Here is a 21,267-nt window from a genome sequence, read left to right as displayed (position 1 = left end):
TGTCTTGCGGACGCGGCCTGAAAGATATTTTAATTCCATCCGCCACTTTTTTCCGCCCGTATATCAAGCCACTCGCCATTTTCTGCGAATTTCACAGAACCCCCATTCGGGTTTTCCGAATTTCAGAATTCCTCCCTCTTTAGTAATTTTCATCGGGCATTCAGATATTTTTCACTTTTGGCCATTTTTCTTGCCGCTTCTGCGGTTTTCGAGGCCATAAATTAATTTTACTTTTGATTATTATTACTTCTTCTTATTCGTTTTTTCTTATTTTTTCGTTTTGCCTGCTGTTTTTGTTTTGTGCACATTCAGGAATTTTTCTGCGAGTGAGGAATAAATTAAGCAGGCCCCACCAATAGCTCACAGACCCTGAAATGGCGGCAAATTAATTAATTGCTCTGTTCGGCGATGGATTCCTAGAATCGGAAACATTTTGTACGACTTGGCCTGGTAGTAATTTTCAAAAAGGGGCAGAAATCATTAATGATTTATTGGTTGCCTATAAGGTTTATTAACTTAAAGTAAAGTGGGGTGAGGCCACAAGAAATGTAATCATTTGGTTTTATTAGCAAAATAATTTACTAGACTCGCTAGTAGTTTTTTGAGTTAAAACTTTTTATATAACTATTTCATTAAAAATCAATTGCTATATTATTTAAAAAATTATTTTCCTTTGCTACTTTTACAATAAGTCAGGGTGTAGCATATATTAAAGAAGTTGATTTTTTAAATTCAATAAAAAGAATAAGTTTTATTATTTAAAAATTTTCCAAATATCTTTGGTATCTTTTTTATAGTTTCAAGGATAAATACATTAAATAATATAATACCGCGTTTTCCCTCCACAATTTGATTTATGGAGGAGGGATTACATTTACTGCCCACTGAATATTTACTGCAAAATTGATCAAAGATTCCCAGACCATATTTTGACAGTTTCCGTTTCAGAAAAAATGTTTGCCAAGAATTTTCCAATATGGTTTCCCTCCACTGATTTTATTTTTGCATTTCCCGGTACGACATCTTGTCTTTATAGCCGATTATTTATAGCCAGTGTCCGACCGAAATGCACTGGCCACCCAACTAGCGATGCGTCATCTTAACTGGGTCAACAGTTCCGCGTGTGGATTCCAGACATCTTGGACTTGGACCCCATTAGGCCATAGACTTTCTGACTTGCTTATCCTATGAGTGAGCTCTTCTTGTGGTCATAATAGATCCATAAACACAGCCAAGGGAATTCCCAAACAATAGTCTTCATCATTCCATTTTCAAGTTCAGATAATCATAATAAAGATAAGTTGGCATAGACGGAAGGCGCGCTTCTTGTTTTGCTTTTAATTTTAATGTTAATGTTATTAAATGGCCGAAAATTGTTTACTATTATGGCTGTTTGTAAACAAAATTATGTATACGACGCGTTGAGCCGGCTGATCTTCGATTCTATCCCAGGCGATCCCATTGATGCCCGTTGGCTGCTCCTGGATGGGCAACGCATCTCAGGCATTGTTTAAACTGTAGTTTTAATAAACATTTAACAATTAAACGCTGTACTCTAAACACAACACAATCGCACCACCACCAACCACCCAACCACCACCACCAACAACTTTTGTATACAAGAAGAAGCCGCATTCGGATTTGTTTTTGCACACTGACCTACAACAACTGGTGAAAGCAAACAATTGCACCTAAACCGATCCTCGAACGCCCCGAACCACGCCCCTTTGGCTTATTAAACAGTCTTCCAATAAATAATCAAATAGAAGCAGAGAGCCGTAGGAAAAATCTGAACAAAATTTCAAAATATTTACATAGAGTTTTCGACCCGAAAATTATGCCGTCTAGTTAAACTTCACTGCCCCTCGCCCATCTTCAGTTGGCCAAGACTTTGTTTAAATATTTACATTCTGATGTGTGCAATTTGTTGCTTAGATCTCACTCTAAACGATTCCGATCTGATTCCATTCTGTAGCCCACAGATTTTGTTTATCACAGTCTTGATTAGGATCACGTGTTGTGGCCAAAAACCAAAATGAAATATACAAACACCGCATTATTTGCTCTTTTTTAACCAGCCACGATCTAAGTTGTTATTGTTCTTTCCCACGACTGTAATTATGTGTTTGTAAATATTTATGAATTTCCACGTTTTATTTCCCATTAAATGCGAGCAGTTCTGTTTAAGTGGATTCGATCTTGTTTGGGCTAATGCGGTTGACAAACCTGAGTGGGATAAACACTGAAATGATTGCCTAAAGTTCAAAAAGGTAAATTTACGGGGATGGGGGAATCATATTTGCAGGGATTTGTAAATAAGGAAACGACACAAGACATTAAACAGAAGTTTTGGTTAAATAATTTTGGATTAAAGGAAACGGAAGCATAAGTGGTTTAATAAGTTAATGAAAAACTAGATAAATGGAAGCAAATTTCAATCCCAATAAAATTAAATGGAGCAAGGCCAAGTGAGATTGGAAAATACAGAAACCAAAAGCATGTAAGACAAACTAATCTTAGTAAAATATTTTTAATAAAACGACGTCATAAATGAATACTACAAATTAATAAAATTTAACGGATTAAAAAAAGATATTTGTATATAATCAAGCCAAACGAGCTTATGATAAATTAATACAAAAGGTAACTCACTTATTGAACTTAGGCATTGCTATTTGAATTTAAGAAAATTTATTTTAATTTCAAAGAACTTCAGCAGAATAAAACCTAACTATATAAAACTATTTTTGCCCCAGTTTAAAATCCCAGGTTCAACTATAATAAGCAATAATAAATTTACTTAACCTTTAATCATATTAAGAAGAAATGAAGATTAAAAAAATATAGCAGATGAATGTATGCATTGCTAATTAATGAAAGAAAATGAAAATGTGCTCAATAAATTCAGCAGATTTAAACATAAATTAGTGTTTCCCCATTAAAAAAAATCCAAATTACCTTGTTCTTTTGACTTTAACTGTGCTGTACTTATTCGGTTAATTGCATTTTCGGCCCTCGCCTCCTGTTGTGACCGGCGATTGCCACACTTTGGCACTTCAGTTGGCCATAAACACCTTGGCCGCTGTGAAATGTACGGCTGTGTGTGTTCGCATCGAATCCAAGATGGGCGCCTTGCGCAAGATGGCCAAGAATCTGCCGTCGGCTTGTCGGTGCCATTGCCAAACTATGCAAACTATGGGCAGACGCAGTAAAAGTCCAGAGACGCCTCCGAATCCCCCACCATGCCCCTATTGCCGCTTTGCGCCATTCAACTGTCGAAGCTGGCGCAATAAAATCGAACAATTTATAGACTTGCGATCCATTTGGTGCGCAATAATTGCGCCAAATGTACAAAAATTAAGAAAAAAAGAAACGGGTCAGAAGAAACGCAGAGAGCGATTCTACAAATTACTTTGAAACAAAAAAAAAGACGAAAAAAAGAAACGCTGGCCACTTCGGATGCGATACCCGAAAAACCGATCGCATCCGATTCTCCACTTTGGCTGTTGTTGTTTAGCTTTTAGTTTAATGGCCGGTACTTAAAATGCGTTGACTCACTGCCAACCGAAGAACAGGAAACTGAAACTGAACATCTGATCATCTGATCGTGGGGATTTACTCGCTTTTCATCGCCCAATCGATTCCGCAACGTTGGCAGTAATTAATCTTCCCGTTTAAGCACCCTTGCCAAAATGGCTGATCACACATAACGACCTACGATCTACAATCTCCAGTGTTTCGGTATTTCGGTCTTTCTCCTGCAATCCGCAATCGACGATCTCGATCTTGTATCTTGTATCTCCGATCGCCTCCAGTGGATGGCATCTGTTTCGTTTCAATTGACGCTCATTGTCGTCATTGGTCCCCCCTCATCGCCAGTCATCTCCTCACCCCAATTCTCGTGTGTCGTTCGCTTTGTTCTTCCAGGGCTTTTGTAGACGCGTTTTTTACCGGTCTCGGTCTTTGGCCTTCGAGGGCAGCGCACCTGTGAGGCCTAAAAATATCCGGATCCGGGGAAAAACGCTTGCTCAACATTGAAATGTCATGGGTTGTGTTCCACAGCTTGACAGTCGAATGCTGGAACTATTAGCTTAATTGATTTCACGGGCCTCAAGGATTCATGGCCGAAGGTAAAAGTTTTCCTGGACGTATTAGTCCAGTCACCAGTTCACATAGTTCAAGGGGTAACTGCATAAATAACGCAAGTCGATTTACAAAATTTTACTAGTTAAACAGAAACAACATAAATACTTTCAAATGTATCAAAAAATATTCGTTCTCTTTTCTATTAAAATCCTTCTTTGGAATCTCTGATGTATTTTCCGTGTGAAGTAAATTTAGTTGCACGCAGTACTCGATTAAATAACAAGAAAGGAAGCAAACGTCGGCAAGCCGAAGTTTATATTATATTATATTCCCTTGCACTTATTACAAACGACTACATTTCGATTTCGATATTACTAAAAACAATGAAGCTATGCCAATTTTGCGCTGCAGCTGAATGATATTGTTGTCCGATTTTGACAAAACTAAAAACTGCAACTGGCTTCACATTTATTTTGTTTTGTACCTTGTCCAAAATTAAAGCATTTCTAAAAAAAAAAGAAAAAGAGATATCGAGAAATTCGGGTGCAAAGTTCAAAAAGATTAACAATGAAAAGTTTACAAAATAAAGGCATAAATGTCAACGCGATTAAGTTTATTGTAATAAAACAGAGTTTTTAAATGTGGACAGCTGTAAATGAAAAATATTGATTTTATTCAGTATCTAGGTGGTATGGGAGTGCTTTTGTAATAGTAGGGGCTTTGATTCGGGTTCAGGTTCGAACTCCATAATTTTTTCGTTAATCCAACTTTGAAATCGGGCCACATTGGTATAAACGCCCGGGAAGTCCTGAAGTCCGCAAAAGTCCTCTGCAAGAGTCCTTACCAAGCTCCACGCCTGCGCACCAGAGTTGTCGAGATTGAATTCGTTTCCGTAGTATTTACGATATATTGATTCGCACATATTGTTTTGGACTACAGGTAAATCCACCCTCTTCAAGACTTTCATGTTTTCTTTGTCGTTAGAGGTCTTCTTACCCCAGCCACTAAGATTGCAGCGCTTGTAATCAAGGCGCGTAACCTTCGCGAGCAGGCAGATTGGCTTAATGTGGTTGGTTAATGTCAGCGGAGTCCTTAGGAACAAGAGAGCAACATTATTGGCACCGTTGTTTTTGTTGAACTCAGGATGGCGAACGATCAACAAGATACTAGCGTCAACATGTCGAAATTGCTCGGAGTCTGTTCTAAAGTCCCATTCGCCAGCCCGCACAATAAGCTGGTCTTTGGTTCGGTTGTCGGTTAAGTGTTGGGCTGTGATGACCAATTCAGCAGAGAGAAGGGTGCCGCCACCCACGTAATTTCCACTTGTTTCGAGCAAGGCCATCATCCATGGGAACATGTATTCCTCGGCGATGTCATCCACGTCTTCCATTCCGAAGAGTTCAAAAGAGTTCTTTTCTGCCTTGTTTTTCTGAAATTTGCTGCCCAAAGTTAGTATTTGATGGTTGCGCCTCCGCCCAAGTGGGTAAAAATAGGAAGTGGATATTTTTTTGGCCTTGCGGTGTGGTTACTTTTGGAGGGAAAAGTCCAAAATCAGAAGACACGTAATCGTGACATGGAAGCCAGTAGTTAGTATTCTCTTTCTCACTACCGCATCAACGTCACTTACAACAAGAAAGGAAGCGAACTTCGGCAAGCCGAAGTTTATAAGCCTTTGCAGTTATTACAAATCGACTACATTTCGATTTCTATGCCTATATTACTAAAAACAATGAAGCTATGTATGTCGTTTCTATGCAGCTTTATAATATTGTTGTCTGATTTTAATTTAATTTAAACCGAAATTCCATAATACTTAAATATTACTCAAAACCCAAAAAACAAAAAAAAATTTAAAACAAAGTTCTCATTTTTTTTGAATTATTTTCCGATTGTTCCAATGGGAGCCATATGATATAGTCATATTCTCAGGATGTTCATACGGACAGACAGTCTCGGCTATTGGTCCTGATCGAGAATATATATAATTTATAGGGTAAAGCGATCTCTACTCTTCCTTCTATCTACATACTTTCCAACGAATAAAATTACCATTATTTTCTATGCGTAGCGAATATAAGAGCATAATATTTTGTTAGAAAAATATTGATTTAATTACTTTAAATACCTTAAACCCCCTCGAAACACAAGCAACCAAATTTTTTTGACAACCAATCATCACTAGATCATTAGTAAATAGACAAACAAGATCGTGTTCAAGTGGATTTCAGCTGAGGGAGGAGCCCAAAAACAAATGTTAATTTCATTTTTGGTTTAATCGACGGCGACATCCTGACGCAGCAGCAGCCGTCTAATTATCCGCACCATAAATCGACCCAATTGAGGCACTGATGACAAATATTTTGACGTGGCGCCGCGTCGACGATTTTCCTGCTTTTCCAGCTCCCTATCCCTAAATCATGGTCCGAGGTTAATGTGTGGTCGCCACTTGAGATCGATTTTAGAAGCGGTAGCCACGGGGAACTGGAAACTCGGTTTGTAATTGCAACTGAAACCGAAACCCAAAACCAGAAAACGCAAGGCATGCGATCCATTTGGAAGCGGATCACCCACATGTCACTTTACTTTCGGAATTCCTTCGCCTCACAGTTCAAAATTCTGGCAAACAAATCTTGTTGGCGAGGCTTAAAAAACATATACCAAAAGAAAGTAAAAGCATATAAAAAGTCTTGTTCAAAATTCTAAACAATTCTTATTTAGGTTGTTTTTGTATCAGGATCTAATCAAAGCAACTTTTGAATCTAACATTAATAAAATTACTTCATTTTTTTTTTTAATTGTAATTCTTTTTTGTAAGTGAAATTTTGGTAAGCCTGTGCAAAAATGTATAAAATTCAAACTATTCCGGTTTTAAAATTAAGCAAAGTTCTAATGAGCCCTCGTCTTCTGGCTGGTTCGGCAAAGAAAGGCGATTCAAAGAAGGAATCTTGTGAGGGCGACGAATCCAAGAAAAAAGAGGCGCCGAAAAAGGATAAGTGCGGAAGAAGTAGGTAACCTGAAATTACACATTAGCTTGATTATTCGTTTTGTTCTTTTCAAGCGATGCTACCCACCTCGCCACGTTGCAAAGGTAAGCCCGGCGGCAAAGATGATAAATCCGGAGATGAGTGCAAAGAAAATTGAAGGTGGTTCCTGAGTTTTTAGGCTCACTTAAATTGAACATTTGAATGGATATGTCATTTGAAATGAACAATATTAAATCCAAGCATGCTCTGAAGAAGTTAAACATGCATTCAGCAAAATAAATATTTAGTTAACCCCACATCATTCCTGAGAATAGTTCGAAAATGTCCCGACTTTTGCTGCAGTGCCGCAGCACTTTGCTGATTCTTCGCCATCAAACAGCCGTGGAAAATGAGAAGGGACTCTTCAGCAAGCTCCTGGAGAAGTGCCAGTCCTTCCGGAAGGAGGAAAAGGATGTGCCCGAGGAGGAGGAATCAAAGAGGTCATAGGTACAATATTTAACTTAAGCCAAAATAATTGAATTCGGCTAATAGGTACTGGTATTTTCCATGTTAACATCTTCATATTAAACATCTTCTTCTTAAACCTTCACAGGCTATGCCAGAAGTCGACTCTTTCCCGCACAAGATCATATAATGGCCAACAAATTACCATATTGTTGCCGAGGGCCCAACATGAATCGGGTCCATTTTACGGGCAGATCATAAAACGGAACGTGCACAGACATTATAAAGCCATAAAGCATCAACTAAAATCTGGGCAAAAATAGCTTTAGGAAAATAGGCAATGCCCAGACTTAGACAAGTGATATAACATCCATTCCATGCCTCGTTTACGATGTCTTAACCCATGGCGATTCAAAAGGCGGTGGATAGAAGAGCAAAAATACAAGATTGACCAAACGTATCAAAATTTAAAGCGGAAACAATTGCTAGATAAAAGAAACGGTTTTGAATTATGAGCATTGTTATTTGGGGGAAAACTGCACAATATCAGCTGGCAGGTGCTTAAAAGCTCCCACGTTGCAATCTTTGAACTGCGATTTTCGAATCCCAGATGCATGACAAAGATGGGGAACTAATAAATCCCTAATCCAAGGGTGGATGGGTACTAAATGGTTTGCACTCACCCCGCTTTTTCGGTTCTTCCCATTTTTATGGAGATTCAATTGCATTGCCATCGACTTTTGTTTCCTGCCGCGGACCGATTTTCCTCTTTTCCACGGGCAGGTTGCAACCGTATGGCCGTTTAAGATCTATATTTTCGGGTTTTTCCTCTGCCCGATGTAAACAAAAACATATATATGTATAACCCCATCCCATCGTCACACTTGTCGGCCCAAGTCGACCCAATAGTTGAAATACTTTTTTCCCAGCTCGATTCTTTTATTTTTATATTTTTTGTTGCCTTGGGGTGCGTTTGATCGAATGGATCGGTGTAATATATGTTCGTTCCTTTGCTGTTTTTTGGGGTAATTATTACTTTATCGCAGTGTAAACAAATCGAAGCGGCTAATTTTAGTTGAAGAGATTATTCGCTCTGCTTTTACGATTCTGCGGCCTCATTTCGTTGGCAAATCGTTGGAATGTATTCGATTAATGGGGTTAGTCGGGGTCTTGGGTATCTTTAATGTTGGTTTTGCAAAGGAAACATCATAAACATAAATCAATTTTATCACACGATTCTTCAGAGGACAATTTATATGATCGGAACATTTATTTATATTTAATGGAAAAATACTAACAGAAAATTTTCGACCTCTGGTTTTCTTTGTTATTATTGTTAAACACATTTTCTTGGAATTTTGTAAATTGCAAAACAAAATTTTAAATAAAAGTAAACTATTTCCATTGACTTTTTGAGGATAATAATTTAATCTATTCTAAATCAACTCAGCAATCAACTAATTTAAACTTTAATCCACCTATCGATGGGTGACCGACCCACTCCTCCAACTTTTTATACCCTTGCAGAGGGTATTATAATTTCAGTCAAAAGTTTGCAACGCAGTGAAGGAGACATTTCCGACCCTATAAAGTATATATATTCTTGATCAGGATCACCTCCTGAGTTGATATAGCCATGTCCGTCTGTCCGTCTGTCCGTCCGTCCGTTTCTACGCAAACTAGTCCCTCAGTTTTAAAGCAATCTGCTTTCCCAAAAGTTGTCTTTCTATTGCAGGTAGTATATAAGTCGGAACGAGCCGGATCGGGCGACTATATCATATAGCTGCCATATAACTGATTGATCGGAAGTGCCATAACTTTGGTGTTTGTAAAGTTAAGAAGTTGGGATTTTCTATGAGTTTAATTTTTGGCCAATCAATCCGACATACCAAATTTCATAAGGATCGGCCGACTATATCTTATAGCTGCCATATAACTGAACGATTGGAAATGCCATAACTTTGGTGTTTTTAAAGTTAGGAAGTTGGGATTTTTTATGAGTATTAAGAATGCATCATATGAATAATATTGGAGAATATAATTTACAGAGTATTCTGCAAGGGTATATCAACTTCGGCTTCGCCCGAAGTTAGCTTTCCTTTCTTGTTATTTTCTCAACTTGTCGGCCTCTTAAAGGCTTTGAAAAAGTGCCGAAAATCAATCGGATCATCCGACGATCGACGCCTGGAGAATCCATCAATACTCTTGAACGCTTCGTGTCTGCAGTCTGCAACTTCACTTGACTGGAAATTGAAAGGGGAGTGTTAGATGGGTGATTTTTGAGGGAAATGAGGAGTGTTCCTGCCTGTCTGTTCCACCTTTCAACGGCCTGCAAAAGATTCCATCCGAAACTACATTTTCCAGCTTCCCGAATTATCGAGGAAATTAATCTTCACAATCTTGAGTTTGCCCAGTGCCATAACACATGTGCCAAACTCTATGCATAGACACTGAGAAAAACTTTTTAGCAATATAACACATTTTTTATAAAAATGTTCCCTTATAATAAACTGTACGCCAATTCAAGTCTTATCCAAATTGTAATCGCTAAACGAACAACTTAAAAAAACTTAGTTAACTGGAGTTAAATTCTAAAATTATAAAGATGTATCTGAGTACAAAATGTTATTTCTTTTTATAATATCCAAGCCACACCTCTTTTTTTTATTCCAGCTCATTACTAAAAAATAATTGCTCCATTTTAACTGTTCATATTTAAAAGTTATTTTGTTGTGAAGGGACATTTTAATTAAAAATTAATTTATTTAATAGATTCTCACCGTTGTGGGCTCCTGATTGATACCAATTCCTATCTACATAGCAATTTTCACATCGATTGGTAAAATAATATGCATAATATTTTCTCTTTGTGCATGTTGTGTGTGGGTTAGTTAACGGTATATCTATTTCAAGGCCTTGCCCATCCTTGTAATTGCTCCTTCATCTTATTCTTCTTCTTCTAGCTGCAGTTGTTGTTTTTGGTTTTTGGTGCCTAGTCTTCTTATTCTTCTTGATGCCCATTGAAGTTTTGGATGAAATGCCGACGTTCGTCAAAATTGTTGGCATCAGCAAACAGTTTGGGATTCATGGTGCAGCAACAACAATAACAATGCGGGCAGCATGCGCCTGATCTTCAGTCTGCGAGTGCGACCGAGATGGAATGAAAAGACCACCCAAAGTGCAGCATCGCTCCACCTCCCCTCCCCCCCACACAGCCATTGAAAAAACCGCAGAAATCCATATTTCTCTAGCCTGGGCTTTTTACGATAAGTTACAGAGGGGGGTGGATAAGCGATCATTCATTCATACGGCAAAGGGATCACAATCCCGATCCCCGTTACTCCCAAACCTCACCCCCCACCCCCCTAATACACGCTCCCACCAAATGCCGCACATTTTGTGTAAACATGTGTAAATCATGACCCGTTGATGGCCCCTATTTACAGGGGCGCACGCGAGGGGGCAGCGGAGTGGGGGCCACATGTGACGTCCTCCGGCGGCAGTGAAACTTTTGCACTGCGACCCCATCTTCCTGCCTCATCTTTGCATCTTTTTGTTTAGATAAATTAGCCGCGGAAAGCCCTCCTCGGTCCACAAATTTCTTTTTATATCATCGATTTGGGAATACAGGGAACTAAAATTTACAGATTAAGAATTTTAACCAAGTTCAATATATTCCAAATGCGAATATGCTTAGATTGTAATGATTGTAGCATTTTCTATATTATTTATGTATATTGTTTAATTTAATTTTTAATTGAGAGTATTTGGCTTTTAACGGTAGTGTATTTAAATACTAAACAGAAAATAATAATTGATAATGGTTTTTCCAATTTCAAATGCTTTTGTTGAGAAGAACATTCCATAATTTATTTCTGAGTGATAAAGCAAAGAGAAACTAACGTTAGCGTTAACGGAGCTCGACTGTAGCAACACCAAATGCAACTGCAAGCATTTGGAATCCAATTGTATCAAAGTTGTATTGTCCCAAAGGCAAATATTATTTATGCCAGGGCCCTGAGAACTTTTTTCCGACGGCCTGCGTGCATATTGCGAGGAAGAGGAAGAAGATAGCAGAAAGTGGGAGGATGACGATCGCCTGCATTTCGGAGCAAAAACATATTTTCGGTAATGTTTGTTTACACTTAAAGCGCTATAATAACAAACACAAGCCGAAAGGCAAAGGGCAAGTTGGGCATAATGAAATTATGGCTGATGACTGACCAGACGAAACAAGATCATTTGGGTTGGCTTCATAATTCGAGTCATACAAACCAAAAGATATTAAAATGCTTGTAGATTAATTAAATCAGTTTCAAATTGACCGCCCACGAAGAGGGTAAACAAGACGAGTTGGCAGCTCGGCATAACTGTTGAGGACGTAACAATTACCATTTAAAAGTAGTGAAGCCATTTACCTAACCAGTGCAGCCACCCTTTTGTCTAGCAGAGTTATTCACCTAGCCCGAGCTGCCACCCTGGCACTTAGCGGAGTTCTCATCTCAATCAGAATTGCCAGACTTTCGACCACTTAGCTAATGCAACCTCCACAGTTGGCATTCCAAATTCCAATGTTTCATTTTCGACCGTAGCTATTTTGACGAACATAAAATGCACTAACGCCAGGAAAACAGTCGATCTTCAAAAATAAGCAAATGGTTACACTAAAATTGTACGATCAAAAGTGAATCATTGCGCTAAGCTAAATCGGCGGATAAGCGAAATTAAACGACAAAAGAAATAAATTCGGCTCTGCCGCTGCAGCATTAACGCTAAGAATAGGAGTGCATTTGGGTTACTTTTTTAAAAGTCCCCAAAAAACAGCGTCTGACGATCCCCTCTGAACGCGCGTGTGTGTGTGCCCGTGCGCATGTGTGCTGGTGCTGTGTTTGTGTGAAAGGAGAAGAGGAGGAAACACAAAAAAAGAGGAGAAAAAAGTGTACAGCCGACGACGCGCAGACGCATCTCGAAAATCGTCGAAAATTGCGAGTGAATAGTGCGGAAATCGCCGGAAAAGCGGAAAAGCCCTGTTGCCAAGCCTTCCGGACTAAAGCGCGATAAAGACATAAAGCGAATATGGGTTGTGCCGTGAGTACAGCACGCGATAAAGAGGCCATCGAACGGTCCAAGAACATCGATCGAGCGCTGAGGGCGGAGGGCGAACGGGCCGCCTCGGAGGTGAAACTGCTGTTGTTGGGTGCGTCTCTCCTCCCTTCTTATGTATTTACTCTTACCTTCATGCCTCACTTTTATACCGTATTCCGGTATTCCCCCTAAACTGATATTTTTTCTTTTTGAGAATCCGAAATTTGCCGATATTTGCGCTCTGACCTCATTTTTTTTTCTTTTTGCTTGGGCGGGGTAGGTTTGGTTTATTTCTTCGGCTGTGCTTAGGGCGATGAGCGTAGGATTTTTGCCGGTTTTTCCATTGGGAAATCCCTTCAAATTTATCTTTATTCAGATAATTCTTTGCAACGCTGTGGAACTACTAAAAATGTGTTTTTAAAGTTTCTGTGAAATGATTAACAAAATTAATAGACTGCAGCTGAAATTTTAAACTTTATTAACTTATTGCTTGCCATATTATTAAGTATATTTCCTTAAAATTATGGGTTTTGCAAAACAAGCTTACGAATTAAAATTAAATTGTTTGTTTTTTTTCTTCATATGTATATTGCAGAACTGCAAAACTTGTATATATTGAAAAAAATTAAAACTTAATAAAACAACATTTATTTTTAGCATACTTTATTTTTAAATCACATTTTCTATATCAGTTTATCCAAGCGGGGAAAGTTTAACCCCTAGCCCACCCCTTTTTCACCATTTGCTGTTTATAATTTTTTTTAATTACTTTAAATAAAATTCTAATGGGCTTAAATTCTGTAAATAATTCGAAATACTCCTAAAACACGAAATTCATCTGAGAATTCCATTTTGTATATGGCTGGTTCAAGCTAAACAAGTCTGTCTGTTTGTGGACTGTGAATTATGCAATGTCTGTGTCCAATAATTCGTTTGCGATAAGGGAATTGAACGTAAATTGAAACCAAATGTCAGTTCTCGATTCTCGGTTCTCGTCTTCTGGCACGCACTTTTCAGATCTTTTGGATCGATCCCAACATGTGGGGCGCCGCAATGGAAACATGTTTGATATGCAGTCGGTGGTTCTGATAGTGCAGCGGTTTTCGCTTAGTAGGAAAACCCATTCAAGCGTCGAGGCGCCATCGCACAGTGGTCGATATAAATAATACATCGAGCATTATAATCTAAACATTGGTGTTAAACTGACAAAACCTACTGAATCTACTTTGAGCTTACCATCAGAATATTTTATCTTTAAATAGTCAGTCGTATTTGTTAAAACTATTTAAATTTGTAAATAAATAAAATCTATAAATTTAATTAACATGAAAAATTGTAATATAAAAATAAAAAAAATCTAGAAATTTATCTTTATTGAAGATAATTACTCTTCCGCTAAATAAACTGTTTCGACCACTGTGCATCGTATCGCATTTGTTGTGACCCGACCTCTGTGGCAAATGAAGTGAAATTAAATGCCGCATCGCGTTGCAACCTTCTGCAATTAAATTTCCATACACCGAATGGATGGTATATGTGCGATATGGGATAATGTTTCACTGCCTGCGTGTGTACTTTTCATTTTCATTGCCATTCATTTTTGAAAACAATGCAGTTGAGGTTTTTCTCCAGCTTTTAGTTGGCAGCACTTCTGATTTACTAATGAAGCGAGCCATAGTGACTAAGGCAACAAGTGGCATTCGAAATAGTACAGTGAGGACCAGCTATCAGCTACCCTTGATTAAAGTCTTTCTAAAATCTATCAATGTTTTGTTTAACATTCGATCAGCTATCGTTACGTTTTTGTTAAAAAGTCTATTGATGCAAAATCTCAAATTACCCAGTGAATTGTTTTAGCATTTCATATTTGCAATATTTAATATTTCAAATAACTACTGTGTTTATGAGCTCGAAAATGAAATAGAAATTGGTTTCCCTACTTAAATAAACCCCTGGAAACCGGTTTGGGAAATAAAAGAAGAAAGGTGCAGGAAAGATCTACAGTTTTCATCCCCGCATTGTGTACTTCCCGATATCCCATTATCGTATATTTTCCCAGCTGCTTGCGGCTCAACTTCCAGGTTGACCAGTGTAAATGGTTCAGGTTTAAATAGTCAAGAAAACACCTTGCACCAGTTGCATTTCAGACTAACTTTTTTCCGCTGCTGCTGCACTTGATTTAATTGTTGCCTTTGTTGTTGTGGGCTGTGTTTGCACTTTGTGTGCCGTAATTTCTGTAATTTCTGGATCATAAAGAAAAGCGATCTCTGATCTCTGAGCTGTTTGTTGCGCCTGCGCTCTCTTGTCATTCCTGCACTCTCTTTAAGCTGAGTAATTGGCCGTGTTTTTGTTGCTGCGTTGTTATTTGTTCGCTGACATTTCAAGTGGGGTGAACGATATTAGCGCAAATAAATGGCCCCGCCACCAAATGCAGCTGCTATTGCTACACTGAAAAAGTTCGATTTGCTACAAAAAATATTAAAATTATACTTCAAATAACAACTTAAATTTACCAACAAGTCGTGTAATAAATAGTTAATTAGTTTATCTAAGTTTATAAGCTATGAGGGGTCTAAGAAATATCTAGAGATAACAAAAATCCCATAATTTATTTTTTAAATCGTGATTGTATCATCAACAATATAGAAATTTTTTGTTCTGTGTACTGCGACTGCTGCTCAAATTGGAATCGGAATTGTCAGCCCCCAACGCTGGGCTTATTGTGTAGATTTAATAAAGCTCCTCCGCTGACACTCAATTTATATTACGCCCGCCCCTCTTTTCCCTTTTCTGCACGCCATTCAATTGAAAACTACAACTTTCGGTTTAATTTCTTTTTTTTTTGCTGTCTACAAGCGCAAACATTTCGTGTTCAAGGGAAAAGAATGTGAATTGTATTATTGTTTTTTACGATATTTGCATCGAGAGAACTAAAGAGAAAAAGAGAGTTCCAAAGTCGCATTTGGGGCATGAGTAAGCAGCTCGTATATCTGCTTAAAAGAATAATATATATAAACAAAATAATGTCATGCTTCTGCCGCACCAATATCAAAATCGAAACCCCAGACTGTCAACACAGCAACTTAATCTACAATTTTTTTTAAGAATTACACACATACAAATGCACTTGAGCACCCTGAAAGTGTAATTTGGCTTATCAAAATTATCGCTAAGTGACCTTATACGTCAATTCCCAACAGCTCTATGCTCTATATATACGGTTAAAATAATTGATGGAACTGTAATTTATATAAGAAAGCGATGGAAATTTCATGATAAGACAGATTTGCGTGAAAGTCATTGGGGCTTGGTGGTTCAGAGCTTCCGTTTTAGGCCTTCATTTCATCTGATTTAATTGTTTACATTTTTAGTGGGTCCGCACAATTTCACACTCGCCGCTGATTAACACATTTCCCACTTCGATAACCGAGTTCAGGCGCCATTTAGCTCGATTACTCATGGCGCAAACACTTTCTTACGATTCTCCTCTCGCTGTCTTAGCTATTGTTTTTTTTCACTCATCGTATGTACATATGTGTCTGAGAGGCTTTAGTCACCATTTCTAATGATGATTCTACTGCCGCTCAATAATCATCCACCCAATTAGTTGGTGCATTACGTTGCACACTCCGTAAAAAGTTCCCTGTCCAACGACTTTCAAATATTATTTTCTTAAGGTTAAATTATAAGCTGAATTTAGTCGACTGTATCTTAGTGCTAAATATAAATTTTTAAATACATTTATTTCAATGATTTAGTTTAACACTCAGAAATTATATGCCATAAGAAAAGATCAGTATTCGCGAGTTTTTGACAGTTATCACCAGTTTCCATTGCTGATCTACCATTGTTGGAATGCATGCAACACCAAAACTTGTTGAGAATTATAGGATTGCCAAGGATAACATCGAAAATTTTTACTTTTAAACTAGTTACCGTTTTTTCTAAAATTCTTTTTATTAGGATTGAAATAAAAATTAATGGAAAGTTCGTGACTGGAACATCGTCAATTGATGGGAATTTTATCTGTAATTGTTGCTAGAAAGTAATTCTATTGAAAGTCTAAAAATCATCTTAAAAATGAATTATTGGTAAGGTGTTAATTTGTTTCTGTATTTGTTGTTGTAGGTCTACCTAAATATAACCGGCCAAAAAGCTCATTTTCCGGCTGCAAAGATTCTTCAACGATTCTCCCTTCGCCGATATCCACTGCCCAAATGATGTTAATTATAATACCGTTTGGGCAGGGGTACGATGGTCATGATGATGATAATGAGCTTGTAAATGCGGCTTTTTGGATCGCTTTGTGCGTACCGCCGTTGTTCTAACCCGTCTCGCTTTATCCCTATTGTTCGCTTCTCGCTCGCTCTGGCGGTCTTTCTCTCTTGTTATGGCACAGCTAACGGTGCATTGATAAATGAATGCCCAGACACAGACACACACTAATGCATATTTTGTTATTATTATTATTATTAAATTGACCTTTTTTCTGCCGTTTATTTGTGGATTTTGTTGCTAGCTTTTTTCCATACGGTGGCAAGTTTGAACATCGCCTAATGTCCATATTCGTATTCAGATCTGTCAATTTCATCATTATGTGGCGACTGTTGTTTGGCTATTATCTCTAGCGTCTCTTTCGCTCCTTCTCGTGATCCACTATAACGACATTTTTTATTGCAAAATTAGTACGCATTGTTTGGATTGGCTGGGATTGAATATTTTACTACATAGGTATGAACATGTATGATTTATTTACAAAAATTTAAAACAATTGTAGACAAGGTCGGAAGTCTTTGGGCATCTAAAGTCTAGGACTTGACCAGCGTAAACATAGATATCTGTTTGAAAATATACATAAATATCGGACACTATGTACAAAAGTTAAAAAAAAATGAGCAAGTTATCAATTGAATTTTAGATCATCAGGCAAATGTAGTATTTTTTTTAGGTTTTACCGACAGACTTATTTATCCCTCAATTATAATTCAAATATTCAATTAACATAAAATTTCGAAACTTGTATCGATACATACTTAAACAAATAAAGATAATTCGTTGAAAAAACTCTTTTATAAAAACCAATTTAATATCAATGGTCCGCCCCAGGGAACTGTCCGCCCAAGGTAGTTTAAACTATAGATGATTTATTTACGAAAAGTAAAAACAAGCAATCGTAGTTTTAGTGCAAGTACCAAGCCCTGAAAGGAGAAAAAGTGAAAGTAAAGTCGCTATTTCAGCTTCAGCCGGGGAGCTTCGGCAATTACCTAATCATCCGGGGGCTGGGAATGGACCCAACTGCAGCAAAAAGTCGGCTTAATGCGCCATTGTTGCAATACCCCAACATCTCGTATAGCGTTTGATAACTGAAATAAAAGTTAAACCGGGAGCTCGACGGCTAGAGTTGCCAATTTTTTATTTGCCCATTTTCTCTATTATTTCATTTCTGCCTTCATCGAAAAGGGAAACTGGCAAGCACGTAATGTGATTATATTTTTTTTATTTTTATCATTCGAAACAGATAATAAACTAGCGTGGTCAGCCGGACCAGTTGTGTTTGTTTATTAACGATCGCGGGTCAGGTCTCATTTTACAATTGCGAGCTCTCAGCAAATAAAATTATGTCGATTTAATTTTCTCCGCCAGTTACCCGGCTTTTGATAACTTTAGAGAACCGCTGGGTGGTTCAATGAACTTAAGGGCTTGGCCCTTCAATTTATACGGGATTAAGGTATAAAACAAAATAAATAAGTTTCTTTTTTTTACTTAAATTATACAAAAATAAAAACAACCTCATATGAATAATAATTTGCGTATGCAATAAATATTATTGTCCCCGATTTAATTTTAATTTTTCCTGTAAGTGATCGACTTTTGTCTTGTAGTAGGCTATATAGTACATATTCATTCATCATTTCTACTTGACCAGCGCAATTAAGTGTAAGTCGGCAGCTTTTTGGCCTATTGAACCCTCTGGCAATTGAGCAGCTTTTGTGGCATCTCGTTCATTCATTCATAAATTTCCCCTTCCGTTCTCCAGTTTTCATTCTATACCCCTCCCAATTCTGAATATCGTAAACTCATTGATTCACTCAGTTTTACGCCCTGAACTTGGAATTTCAATCGTTTATGTTGAGGTCTCACGCCTACCAAAAAAATTTGCATGAGTTGACTTCGTTTCCGTTAAATCAATCTAAATACTTTCAAAAGATTGTTAATTTATGGGGATACATATATGTATTTTTTTTAGAATTAGAAAATTATATGTTTGGAATATTTTGAATATCTCTTTAATGACAGTTTTAACTACAACAATTACAATTATTTCATACCGTTTGAGTTTAAGGACTTACGACGGCACCGCTTTACTTAATACCTTTTTTTCACTTTACTAATAGTATTTTCATATTTCAATGTATTTTTTAGGTGCTGGTGAGTCTGGCAAGTCGACGATAGTGAAACAGATGAAGATCATCCACGACACCGGCTACTCGCAGGAGGAGTGCGAGGAGTACCGGCGCGTGGTCTTCAGCAATACGGTGCAGAGCCTGATGGTGATCATCCGGGCCATGGGCCGCCTAAAGATCGAGTTTGCCGATCCCGGCAGGACGGACATAGCCCGCCAGTTCTTCACACACGCCTCCGCCGCAGACGAGGGCATCCTGCTGCCGGAGATTGTCCTTCTGATGAAGAAACTTTGGGCGGATGGAGGTGTGCAGCAGAGTTTTGCCCGTTCCCGTGAATATCAGCTGAATGACTCGGCGGGCTATTACCTCAACTCGTTGGACCGCATCGCGCAACCGAACTATATACCCACCCAGCAGGATGTGCTCCGAACGCGTGTTAAGACCACTGGCATTATCGAGACGCACTTCTCCTGTAAACAGCTGCATTTTAAGTGAGTTTGGGATTGCTCTTCCATTCCTTTTTTATGTGATTCCAATTTATCTATTTTTGCAGACTATTCGACGTGGGCGGACAGCGATCGGAGCGCAAGAAATGGATTCATTGCTTTGAGGGCGTTACGGCCATTATCTTCTGCGTAGCGCTATCAGGTAAGACCGATATCTATTTCTTAGCGTATGTTCTTTATAACAATATATTCTAGTTGAAGTATCGATATGAACTGTACCTAATAAAAAATATATTAAAAAAGTTTAATATAATGGATAATATATAATAATTAAAATATGTAAATATATATAATATAATATATTTTTATTAGCTTAAATAACACAAATCTTCGAATATATGTATATATACAGTATGAAAATAACTAAATACAATTAATAATTTAATTTGGGAGATCAAATATAAAAAGTGAAAATAAATAAGAAAACATTTTAAAAACATTTAAGTAATTTATATATCACTTTATAGGCTACGATTTGGTGTTGGCCGAGGACGAAGAGATGAATCGCATGATCGAGTCCCTAAAGCTGTTTGACTCCATCTGCAACTCCAAGTGGTTCGTGGAAACCTCCATTATTCTTTTCCTCAACAAAAAGGATCTGTTTGAGGAGAAGATCAAGCGATCTCCCCTGACGATATGCTTCCCGGAGTACACAGGTACAATAACAGTTTAATGTAATTCAATGTCATTTATTAATTATTAACGAACTCTTTTAGGTACCAATACCTTTGAGGAGGCGGCCAACTATATCCGCATGAAGTTTGAAAATCTCAACAAGCGGAAAGACCAAAAGGAGATATACACGCATCTCACCTGCGCCACGGATACAAATAACGTTAAGTTCGTCTTCGATGCCGTCACCGATGTGATCATCAAGAACAATCTGAAACAAATTGGCCTATTTTAAGGGACCGCGGATCATAAGATCATCATTATTTAGTATGCGTCGTAGTATTAAAGGAAAACGCGCATCAACATTTCCATTACACGTTAAGAACTCGATACATTTACGCTCTAACTATACTTAATCGTATGCTCCATATATGTTTTAAATGCTTTACATGCTTGACCCACGTAATTTTAATAACCGATTTGGTTGCCAGTAGTCGCGGAACATATAACCAACTGCAATTTAGTTAACCGTGTCCATTAAATTGCACTTTTAAGTTAACTAATTTAAACATATTAGCCTAACAAATGTAAAGTACGCAAAGGACAGCCGATGATTTTTGTATATCCTATCCCCTGAATTCGATCGGCTCTCTTTGGGGTTAAGTTAAGTTCCGCGGGCTAATGGCGATTCCCAAAAGACGCACCTCGAGATCGCATCGTGTAGTGGTGCCCTTTTGAGCCTCGCCATTTGCTGGACGCTTTGTAGCCCTGGCGCTGCTTCGCCTTTTATTTTTTTGCCAAGAGCTTGACAGCGTTATTTAAGGTGAACCTAGGCCTGGAGTTGTAAGCCCTAAAATGTAACTAGTAAACTTACTAATATGTTTAGTAATAGCTTAAATAAAAGACAATTTATGAAAAACTCAAGTCATTGTTTTTCTATGCGGCCAATGATGCCCATCATTATTGAAAAAATTGGTTGCACCTCAGCTAAATATATTATGTCACATTTAACGAATTCAAAAATATCGAAGTGCCTTAAAATTTGTGTCTGAAATATATATAAGAAAAAGATTCAAATAGATATTTTTTCGGTTTTTTTGGGTTCTAAACTCTAAAAAAGGGATTTTCTTCGGAAAGAGATTCAAC

General features: G+C 37.8%; 4 protein-coding genes across 5 annotated transcripts; 3 read left to right on the top strand and 1 right to left on the bottom strand.

The window, feature by feature from the left end:
- Window positions 1–4,768: 4,768 nt before the first annotated feature.
- LOC108051503 (phenoloxidase-activating factor 2-like) lies at window positions 4,769–5,476 on the bottom strand. Its single transcript, XM_017133630.1, has one exon. The coding sequence runs from the start codon at window positions 5,474–5,476 to the stop codon at window positions 4,769–4,771; it is 708 nt and encodes a 235-aa protein (XP_016989119.1).
- A 1,311-nt stretch (window positions 5,477–6,787) lies between these two features.
- On the top strand, window positions 6,788–7,261 carry LOC108051509. Its single transcript, XM_017133637.2, has 2 exons — window positions 6,788–7,090; window positions 7,145–7,261. The coding sequence occupies exons 1-2, from the start codon at window positions 6,928–6,930 to the stop codon at window positions 7,225–7,227; spliced, it is 246 nt and encodes an 81-aa protein (XP_016989126.1). The 5' UTR covers window positions 6,788–6,927; the 3' UTR covers window positions 7,228–7,261.
- A 130-nt stretch (window positions 7,262–7,391) lies between these two features.
- On the top strand, window positions 7,392–8,023 carry LOC108051510. Of its 2 annotated transcripts, none has more exons than XM_017133639.2 (2): window positions 7,392–7,556; window positions 7,663–8,023. In XM_017133639.2, the coding sequence occupies exon 1, from the start codon at window positions 7,392–7,394 to the stop codon at window positions 7,554–7,556; it is 165 nt and encodes a 54-aa protein (XP_016989128.1). In that variant the 3' UTR covers window positions 7,663–8,023. The 2 variants fall into 2 exon arrangements, with proteins under 2 accessions (XP_016989128.1, XP_016989127.1); XM_017133638.2 differs by having other exon boundaries at window positions 7,392–7,601.
- Window positions 8,024–12,154: 4,131 nt separating this feature from the next.
- Window positions 12,155–21,045, top strand: LOC108051518 (G protein alpha i subunit). The gene is made up of 5 exons (XM_017133649.2): window positions 12,155–12,711; window positions 19,023–19,494; window positions 19,557–19,651; window positions 19,977–20,165; window positions 20,226–21,045. Exons 1-5 carry the CDS (start codon window positions 12,591–12,593, stop codon window positions 20,414–20,416), a joined length of 1,068 nt encoding a protein of 355 aa, XP_016989138.1. The 5' UTR covers window positions 12,155–12,590; the 3' UTR covers window positions 20,417–21,045.
- The last annotated feature ends 222 nt before the right edge of the window (window positions 21,046–21,267 follow it).

Source organism: Drosophila rhopaloa, unplaced genomic scaffold, assembly GCF_018152115.1.
Source record: "Drosophila rhopaloa isolate 14029-0021.01 unplaced genomic scaffold, ASM1815211v1 contig_150, whole genome shotgun sequence".
Classification (NCBI taxonomy): domain Eukaryota; kingdom Metazoa; phylum Arthropoda; class Insecta; order Diptera; family Drosophilidae; genus Drosophila; species Drosophila rhopaloa.
The sequence above is the reverse complement of the archived record's forward strand: the minus strand, read 5'-3'. Positions and strand labels throughout refer to the sequence as shown.